Source organism: Odontomachus brunneus, unplaced genomic scaffold (assembly GCF_010583005.1).
Source record: "Odontomachus brunneus isolate Ranch 3 - 2012 unplaced genomic scaffold, Obru_v1 Obru_scaffold_009, whole genome shotgun sequence".
In the NCBI taxonomy this organism is placed as follows: Eukaryota; Metazoa; Arthropoda; class Insecta; order Hymenoptera; family Formicidae; genus Odontomachus; species Odontomachus brunneus.
In genome coordinates this window covers 217,475-226,258 of record NW_022639459.1, presented here as the reverse complement: position 1 = coordinate 226,258, position 8,784 = coordinate 217,475, and the positions used below count along the sequence as shown (strand labels likewise).

Below are 8,784 nucleotides of genomic sequence, written 5' to 3'. Positions count from 1 at the left end.
ATCTTATACTTATATATATAATTATATATCTATTTATATATATAATTATATATAATTATATATAATTATGTATAATTATATATATACATTCATATATAATTTTACATAATTACGCATAAATTTATATGTAATTATACATATTGTTATACATAATTGTGTATAATTATATATAATTTTATATGATTATATATAATTATACATAATTATGTATGGACAAATTTCATACAAAATTTTGCATGAAAAATTTTTCATCGGGTAACTACCTAATATCACGTTTTTTGTAGAAAATAGAAGTTTAAACAACAATATTTCTTATTAACATTTTTAAATGTTATTTTACAAATGAAATATTCTTTATAAGAACATTAATTTTTATATAATTCCACACGTGTAGATAAGCATGTAAACTTGATCTCTTTTTTTACCTTTTTTTAAAAAAAAAAGTAGGTTTGTTCGAATATACTATATACATATTATACATAATAAAATAAAAATATAATATATAGATACACACATATATGAGTGATATTCTCACATGTAAATCGACAGTATTGCCTGCTTGTCTATTTCAAAATGTATATTTAATTGAAAATTTTAAAAGGGAGAGATATAATCAACTTTTGAAAGAGAAAGTTGTGTATAAAGTATGCCGAGTAGAAACAGCATATTTTGGACATTATAAAACAGAGTTTATTACAAACAAATGAAAAGCAGAATTACCTTTCTGAATCATCACCGTTAGATCGACTTTGCCGTCCACCTGAATAGGAGTGACACGGAGGAAATGGAGATTTTCAAAGACAACTGGTATCTCCGTGTACATTTTCCCACGCAGCATACCCATAGTCTCCCAAACTAAAGCAAGATATCCCATGGCAGGAATCAGGATCTTCCCGTCGATTACATGACCGGACAAATACTCAAAGTCCTCGTTCTTCAACGAAACTTCAATGTTTCTCTCTCCGGAAGTGATCTTCTTTTGCGTCTTGTACGTCGTTACGTACCAATTGTCGGAGTGTTGCCACCTGAAATCACGTTACGCATCGTCTGATTTCTCAAACCTTCGTAATTTTTGAATGAAATATTGCTACAGAAGTCAAGTTACTCTTATATACAAATAAAAGCTTCTAAGATTCGTGTACACGTGATATAAAGGTTTGTACCTAATGGAGGGAGAGATCATCGGGGTTCCGCGACTAACTGGGAACTCCACAGGTGGATAAAGAGTCGCTATATCCGGTTGCAATCCGGTGTTGTAAAGCTTGCCGATCGCTTGTAAGAACTTTTCCGCATTGTCCCGGTGACCGCGTTGCGTGAGTGCGATGTTGACGACCTTCGAATTAAGAGATCGCCTCAGAATAGCCTGCAGAAGACCGTGAGGCGCGATCTCAATGGTCACCGCATCTTTTGGGATCATACACGCCGTCTCCTCGAACAGGACCGCGCTTAGAAGATTGTTGGTGTGATACTCGGCGGACGACAGTTTGGCAGACGCGGTGGACCATTTGCTGCGAGGAACAGAAGTGCTCAACCATTTGTTGCTACGTGGCTTCGGTTGCGGGATCACCTTGGTCAGGTAAGCGAGAAGTTTCGGTCCGGCGGGCGCAATATAGCGACTGTGGTAGGGTATATTGCTGCATGGCACTTCCTTTGCAAAGATCTTTTTAGCCTGTAGTAGAAAAAAAATATATATAGGTCTACAGATTTTCAGATAAAACATATTTGAACGTAGCAATCCCAAGCGATATTTATGATACAATTATGATATTGAAGACCAAAGCTAACGATGAAAGATCAAAATAATAATTGAAATTTATTATTAAATATTCAATCTAATTAATTCAAATTACAATCGGATTATTAATGATAATAATTAATTTGCTTATTATTAATAATCAAATTTAATAATTTAATTGGAAACTATAAATTAGGAAAAATTAAAAATTAAAAGGATCATAATATATGCAGAAACGTAGTATATATATCGTCACGTATGAGGTCGATCTGGAGAAGACAGTTTCATTCGATTTACTTAACTAATTTAGTCGGTTTTAATTCCTGACTTTTCAGTTGCGAGTCAGCATACATACAGTAAATGAAACGAACCTGTAATTGTTCAACGAATTCCTTCATAGATTCAGCAGGCCCACTAATGGTACTGCTATCAGAAGCATTGTGGCAAGCCACTTCGATGTCTGGGGGACACAGATTTTTTATCTCCTCGTAGCCCATACCGACTGCCGCCATTGAACCGTAAATTACTTCGGTTTCAATGGACGCTAAACCTCTCGAGTATGCCGATAGGACCATCTGTTCCGCGGTGAAGCAACCGTCCGCGTAAGCGCAACCGAGCTCACCGACGGAGTGACCGATCATGTTGTCCGGCACAATGCCCACCGATGTGAGCAGATCAACCAAACCGATCTGCAAAATTCATATCGCATCGGAATACAGAAGAATAGTGTAGAGAACGCGGTTAATCTTCCCTCTTAATCTACGTACAATCGCAAGATGCAAAGTATAAATTGATAGTGAAAGAGAAACATGAGTATGTTTCATATTATTGTCCTCCCATTATTATGTGTCTCATATTATTTTTGTTTGAAATGCTTGTTATATAATAATGTAATAATATTCAATTAAGTTTTATTAACAATAATAATAGTAATTATTATTATTATTATGTCATGTTTGCATATATCTCACCTGTACTGCCGCGATACCCACGAAAGAATTCAAGATATTGTCAAAAGTAGATTTGTCCTTGTTTGTCAAAATATTATAAATATCGATACCGCGCGGCCGTAACACGTCATCGCACTTTTTCACGGCCTCAGCAAAGACGGGAAATTTCAACAAGTCTATACCTGTTTTATAAATATAATGATTAACAAGTGGTCTTTAGCAATTACTCTTATATCTCTCTAAGTTATCGAAAACATGTCGAAAGAAAGAGAAACAGACAAGAATGAGAGAGAATGAAAAAAGGTGGAAGAGAAAGAGGAGGAGAAGGAGGAAAAAAGAGAATTGTAATATTTTTTTATAGCTGAGCAATGAAAAAAAATTTATCATAGATACCCATGCCAGGCCATTGCGATCCCATTCCGGAGAACACGAACCAAATCGGTCTGGTCATTCCCAAATAATTTTCGTTTTCTTTTGTGGGCGTTGTCGCCGTCTTCGAACCAACTATCGTATATCCTCGATACAAGTGTCCTTGAATATCTTCAGTATGAATATCATGTAGCAGACGAATGTACTCAACGTCGACCGGATTCCTCTCGATCTACAAAAATAAAGATAGATTTTCTCACGGGCCTATCTGTGGAACTAATGAAAGGTGAGTGCACTTCAGTTTGCACTTTGCTCTTTGCTGAATCTACTTGCTCCTGAAGCTTTGTTCTTTACCAATTCTACTTGCTCCTAAAGTAATTCCACCGTTAAGTTGTCCATGCGAGAATGTGTATTCAAAAATATTGTAATTCGGAATTCACGTCTTTCTCTTCATGACTTCTTTTACTTTTATGTTATTTTCTACTCCAGTTCTGAATCGCAAGTATTCGTTTCATCTCTTCGTTCTCTTACGATCATTGCTTACATCATCCAAGAATGTTGTAACAGCTTCCTCGGTACGTCCAGACACCGCCACGAGTCTCGGCAAATCATCCGAAGGAAGTCCATTGTTGATCTTCTCCTTTGTATTAGATTTTAACACGATGTGACAATTGGCACCGCCGAATCCGAAGGAATTGATGCCCACGTAACCACCCTTCCAAGGTGTTAGCTCGCTAACAACCTTGAGCCGGCCTTCCTCAAGAGGCTTCACGCCTTCTCGTGGTCGCTTGTAATGCAAGTTCGGCGGGATCATACCGGTTTCCATCGATATTAGCACCTACGAGAATCCACTACATATTAAATTCATCGTGTCATGATATAAAGTTACTTGTCGAGTGTTCTTTTCAAACCCATATTTGAATATTCACAATACAACAATCGCACCTTTTATGCATTTAATAAATTAGTAGTTTAATAAATCGCGAATTTTATTTCAACGTATTTTCTTCATTAACGCAATCTTCATCATTGTTTCTCTAGAGAACTGCCTAGCCGTTCTATAATTTTTTTCTGATGTAACAATGTAAAATTAACACAACTTTTTTACGAGACGCAAAATAAAAATAAAATAAAGAAGCAATTTAATAATTGCGGAAATAAAGGCGTTACTTTCCCAAAAAAGGAGAGACAAAAGATACCTTAGCGACTTGACAAATGCCACTAGCGGGCTCGCTATGACCTAGATTTGATTTGACAGAACCAATGAGAAGAGGAGTGGTTCGACCCTTGGTGCAGACTCTGTCGATGGCGTTGGCCTCCTCGGGGTCGCCGACCTTGGTGCCGGTACCGTGACACTCCATGTAAGACAGAATGTTTGGCGGCAGACCGCAGTCTTTGTAGCACTCCCGTAACAGTTCGCTCTGCATTAAGCTCGACGGGAATGTGATACCCTGCTCCTTGAAACCGTCGCAGTTTGTCTTGCCGTAGACAACTGTGGCGTAGACGCGCTTTGCTTCCTTCGCCTTCTGCAGATACACAACGGCGACCGTTTCGCTGCGAGCGTAGCCGTCCGCATCGGTGTCGAAGACCTTGCTGCAGCCGTCGGATGACAGAACTCCTGCAATGTTTTAATTGTATAATTAAATTATCGACGATTAACGATTAATATTATAACGATTAACAGTGTCTTTCGACAAAAATCTCTTTTTGCGTTGAAATAACAATCTTGTTAACTTTCAAGTGCGGAAATGTGCAGAGAGATTTGTAAAAGTATTTATTTCGTGATTTCTCCCCGAGATAATTCTTGAAATATAACTTGGTTTTATGATTCTTTCTAAACTACAAGACTCTAACAGCACAGATATCCAGGGGACACCCAGATATCCGTATATCCTAAGGAAGTCCTGAGAACATTCCTTAGGACGTCCTGAGGAGATCTTGTGCTGTCTAGGGAGAGAGGGAATTTGGATAATTTATAACAAAACTATGTATGTTTAACGGAAAGGTATGACTGTAGTACCAAGGCGAGAGAATTGCAGTGATACGTATGGGTGAAGGCACAGATTCGCTCCACCCACGATGGCGGCGTCGCATTGCCCGTCCTGAATACACCGATAAGCGTGTTCCATAGCGTACAAACTCGAACTACAGGCGGAATCCAATGTGTAAGATGGTCCTGTGACACCTAACCAGTAGGAAACCCTATTCGCCATCATAGCTCTACTGCATCCGGTGATACCGAAACCGTTTACCTGTTTTAATCAAAATTTAAATGTAACATAACGATTAACAGCGCGGCGCACACGTAACAATTATTACGTAACATTAATGATCGACAGATTCTTCGATTTAAATTAAATAAATATGATAATAAAGTGGCGATGTGAGCCACGATTTGCATTCATATTTACAGGGTTGGGAAGTAACTCGTTACTTATAAAGAAGTTACAGTTACAGTTACATTTTTTCGGCTTAACTTAACTTAGTTACTTATTTTTAGTAACTTGTAACTTTTTTAACAGTTACTTTAATAGTTATTTGGGAAACGTAAAATAAAATTAAAATTATATAATAATCGTATATTAATTTAATAAATTTATTAACGTATTTATGGAGCATGGATTAAATTATTTTACCTCTACAAAACTGTTATTAAATTTTTATTATGTTAAGTACAAATTTTAAATTTGTTAAGTGGATAGACTAATTAATGTAATGCATATTAATTCAAATTAATATAATATTAGATATAAATTCAATTCTTACATTTTAGGAAAGCTTAAAATGTAAGATTTTTGTATTTACAATAATCATTTCAAGAAAGTAACTTAAAAGTAATGACTCGTTACTTTTGAGTAACTATAACTGTAACGAGTTACTAAAGTACGCGCGCTCAGGTACGACATACAATGGTACAGGTGCATGCACATGTCGTCCTTTTTCCAAATATTGATACCATACATATAACAACGTATGTAATAATAATCTGCCTTTTCTATCATTTAAATAAACATCGCAAATAATAACGATTTCGTCAAAATGATATGAATAAAATATCACACAATACATTTATGAGAATCAATAAGCTGTCACACATTTGACGTTTCTTTCAGAGATTTACAAGTAATTTCATATCTTATGCAAATTCTCACTTATGTGCATGCACTTGTACCATTGTGTGTTGTACCATATTTGAGCGTGCGTACTTTAGCCAATATAATTGGTCAACTTTAATCGTTTATAATTTGAAAAGTATTATAGCCTCGACATTTTTGCATTAGGATTTTTTTCTTCAAATTACCTCAGGAATTCGTCCTTAAGAGATAATGCGGTAGTGGCGGGACATCGATCGTATCTTCCCAGAAAACACAAAGTAACTGTTACATAATTGTTTGTTATATAAATTCCCATGCAATAATATAACTGTTGTATAACGCATGCGTTCCCAGCAAACACAATGTTACATGTAACGTACATGTTAGTTGTAATTTCCTACTCAACAATATAACTGTTACATAACACGCATGTTATATAACAGTTATATTATTGAGTAGGAAATTACAACTAACATGTACGTTCCATGTAACATTGTGTTTGCTGGATTGTAAAACAGTTATACTGCTGAGTGGAAAATTATAATTAACAGTTATATAACTGTTACTCGCTGAGTTGTGGTTATTCTCAGCAGAAAGCACAAGTTATAAATGATTAAATGACAATACAACTTGTAACAATAGATTTGTACTTTCATACAAATTGTAATAACAATTTGCATTTTACCTCACAAGATATAATCGAAACATTTCAACGGACAATTCAAAATATTTGAAATAAAATTTTGACTACCCGATGAAAAATTTTTCATGCAAAATTATGTATGAAATTTGTCCATACATAATTATGTATAATTATATATAATCATATAAAATTATATATAATTATACACAATTATGCATAACAATATGTATAATTACATATAAATCTATGCGTAATTATGTAAAATTATATATGAATTTATATATATAATTATACATAATTATATATAATTATATATAATTATATATATAAGTAGAATGTATGAACATGAATGGACAAATTTGATACATAATAATATATAATTATGTATAATTACATATAATTTTATATAATTTTATATATAATCATATATGAAAAATTTTTCATTGGGTAATGAGATAAAATTTCCCAGTAAACACAAAGTAACAGTAACATAACATCAATGTTACAATTTCCTACTCAACAATGTAACTGTTATATAACGCGCAGGTTATATAACAGTTACATTGTTGAGTAGGAAATTATAACATTGATGTTATGTTACTGTTACTTTGTGTTTACTGGGTTGTATCTGCGTGCGTTATTTCTTACAAATATATCATTTATTATAAATGTAAAAGCAAATTAGATCTACAATCAGTTCTTACCAACCTTTATTATTCCCAAATAGTCAATCTTGCAACACTAAGTTTTACGCAGTGTCTGCAGCAGACTCTGTTAGCAACTTGTTTGTAGAAATATAACAGGATCTGATGATAGACTTAGAAAGATAGACAGAAATCGAGCAGGACACACACACGCAGGATCTGTCGTTCTAATATTTCCCAGTAGAAATACTATAGATTCTGCTCGCTTTCTGCCGTCAATCTATTGACAGCAGATTGCAGACACGGATGACTGTGGCTCTGTCAACAGATCCTGCTCAATCAATGCCGCCAATCTGTCGTCAGACTGCTAACAGATTGCTTACTGGGATTGCGCACACACGCACACACACACACATTCGTTTGATATTAATGATAATAATAATTATTATTACGCGTTTGCGAATGTTATACCTGTAATTTCTCGTAGAACCAAGTCTTCTCGGACTCCGAGAAGCACGCGCCCATGAAGACTCCCGTTCGCGTTCCACGCAACTGTTTCGGATTTATCCCCGCGTCTATGACAGCCTCGTAAGCGTGCTCCATCAGCATCCTGCACATCGGGTCCATCGTGTGAGCTTGCTTGAAGTGGACGCCGAAGAATAGCGCGTCGAATTTCTCAATGTCATTGATCTTCCCGGTTCGCTGAGGAATGTCCGGGTGATCTACCGATATAAAATGAAACATACAACATCGTGACTTATCATGCTCGCGTTTTTAATTGATATATCGAGGTCAAAATATAAATACAATATCAATAGTAAGTAGTAATAGCAGGTAGTTTAGTAACGGTAGTGGAAGCATCAACGAAGCATAGACTTATTTATATATAGTTTTTATATACTATTAAAACAACTAAAACTTAAATCAATTAATCACCCAATTTCCACCGACGATCATCATCTGTGACCATATCTTTCTTGTTGAGCAGATTATTTTTGAGTATTTCTACATTTCTCGATTCTGGGAATCTACCAGCGATGCCGGAAATAACAATTTCATCGCCGGGTTTAGGCGGTTTGTAATTTCTCTTGATTGATGTATTTGTAGACATCTTGTTCTTAGGTCAGCCGATTTTCTTCGCAGAAAGCGTATTTTTTATCAGGAGCACTATTAATAGCTCGTTATCTTAATGATATCTCGCAGATCGTGAATAATTTGTTGCTTATAACCGGTCTTCTTATTGATTACAACTACTTGCACTGCACAAAAGTTCAAAAATTCGCCAGAAAATTTAACTGGCACACCGTCTGATTGACACAACGGACAAATCAAGATCGAGGAACAAGAT

General features: G+C 35.3%; 1 protein-coding gene across 1 annotated transcript in view; it reads right to left on the bottom strand.

The window, feature by feature from the left end:
- The window catches only part of LOC116840343 (fatty acid synthase-like), a 16,174-nt gene extending 7,390 nt beyond the window's left edge, over positions 1-8,784 (bottom strand). Inside the window, exons 1-10 of the mRNA XM_032806941.1 lie at positions 8,373-8,784; positions 7,908-8,158; positions 5,075-5,306; positions 4,254-4,672; positions 3,599-3,892; positions 3,079-3,286; positions 2,707-2,867; positions 2,107-2,424; positions 1,164-1,669; positions 721-1,025 (exon numbers count right to left, since the gene is read on the bottom strand). Of these exons, the coding sequence (XP_032662832.1) occupies positions 721-1,025; positions 1,164-1,669; positions 2,107-2,424; positions 2,707-2,867; positions 3,079-3,286; positions 3,599-3,892; positions 4,254-4,672; positions 5,075-5,306; positions 7,908-8,158; positions 8,373-8,547 (2,869 nt within the window). The 5' untranslated portion in view covers positions 8,548-8,784. The remainder of the gene's footprint in view (positions 1-720; positions 1,026-1,163; positions 1,670-2,106; positions 2,425-2,706; positions 2,868-3,078; positions 3,287-3,598; positions 3,893-4,253; positions 4,673-5,074; positions 5,307-7,907; positions 8,159-8,372) is intronic.